A 1,285-nucleotide genomic window follows, 5' to 3' on the forward strand; every position below is an offset into this window, starting at 1 on the left:
AGGGCATTGTACTTGATCTCAAATCATCGCTCAACAATTAAAACAATGCACCAGTCATTTTTTTTTATATGCACTATTTATAAATTTTTTCGATTATTGTCAATGATGAGTCAGCAGAAAAAAAACAATTAAAACATTTATCTGACAATTTTTCGAAATTAAGACGGAAGAGCAGAAGAATAAAAAAAATCATTATATAATTTCGACAGCTGGTTTATTGTATTTTGAGAATGGATAGCAATCGCAGTTGGTGCACGACAAGACTAGTTCATCCTACACGATTAGGTTGCTATTGCTTATTTTCCGACACAAGATTTCAACACATGTGTGAACAAATTTCGATTACATCTAAAAATCTGAGGTTGTGGAGCGGCATGTTGGAGGTATTCAAAAGCACGAGCGATTCGGGCTGGGATAGCTGGGGCGACTGGCAAATGTGATCCGGTGGGTTGGAAACCGTTTTCGTCAGCAATGTAGCTCAATTGGACCTTCTCGCCTTCTGGGGAGGTGTAAGCGTAATCACCTTTAACAGCAATGCCTGCTTCTGAACCGATTTGTTTCAATTGACCTTGTTCCTTGGTGGCAATTCCGTTTGAGGTTTGATAAGCGTAGTTGAATGAGTCTGGGTTGACGACGGCATCGTTGCGCAAGACTTGAGCGGTGGCGTCAGAGCTAGCATGGTGGGGACCGAACACGAGTGTTTTAAGGGCGAGTGGGTCGATGGCGTATGAGCCAGCAACGAGAGCGAACAATGCAATGGCCTGAAATCAAAATAAGATCCGATTAGAACTCAATTTACTTCAAAACATTACACTTGTTTTTTTTTCTTCAATTCTGTATCAAAAATCGGTTTTGTTCTATATTTTCATTTATTCTATTCACAAAGCTCTATTTTGACTCAATTTATCGAAAATTATATAAACTTCTTTCGATACTCACAACGAATTTCATTTTGGTTGATTGTTTTTGTTTCCTTCTATGCTCTGCCTCAGTTAGGATGCTGTATATATACCAAAAAATCAACCAACGGTGATACGATATCTTTGGTGGTAAATTTCGGTTGACCTTTATATTTTTTAATCTCCACGCAATAAAATAGGTAAAATTGATTTTGCTTGACCAAAATGGGAAAATGTTCGACGAAAGTCGGATACCGGTCCGGTCCTATCCCGGCTGTATAAATAATTCATTATAAAATGGTTTGATGCCAAGAATCAAGATTTAGCTTGAAAATGAAGGAAAGAAGAAGAAAGACATTTTGACCATCAACGACCTTCGAACATAC

At 38.1% G+C, this 1,285-nt stretch overlaps 1 protein-coding gene across 1 annotated transcript; it reads right to left on the bottom strand.

Annotated features, from left to right (window-relative positions):
* Window positions 1–346: 346 nt before the first annotated feature.
* LOC129579924 (cuticle protein CP14.6-like) lies at window positions 347–761 on the bottom strand (the record flags this gene model as incomplete). The annotated part of the gene is made up of 1 exon (XM_055470110.1): window positions 347–761. A coding segment is annotated over one exon (415 nt), but the record flags the coding sequence as incomplete, so codon positions are not given.
* Between the last annotated feature and the right edge of the window lie 524 nt (window positions 762–1,285).

The sequence above is a fragment of the Sitodiplosis mosellana genome, unplaced genomic scaffold, assembly GCF_009176505.1.
Source record: "Sitodiplosis mosellana isolate CC-2019 unplaced genomic scaffold, AAFC_SMos_1.0 Smas_scaffold_6781, whole genome shotgun sequence".
Classification (NCBI taxonomy): Eukaryota; Metazoa; Arthropoda; class Insecta; order Diptera; family Cecidomyiidae; genus Sitodiplosis; species Sitodiplosis mosellana.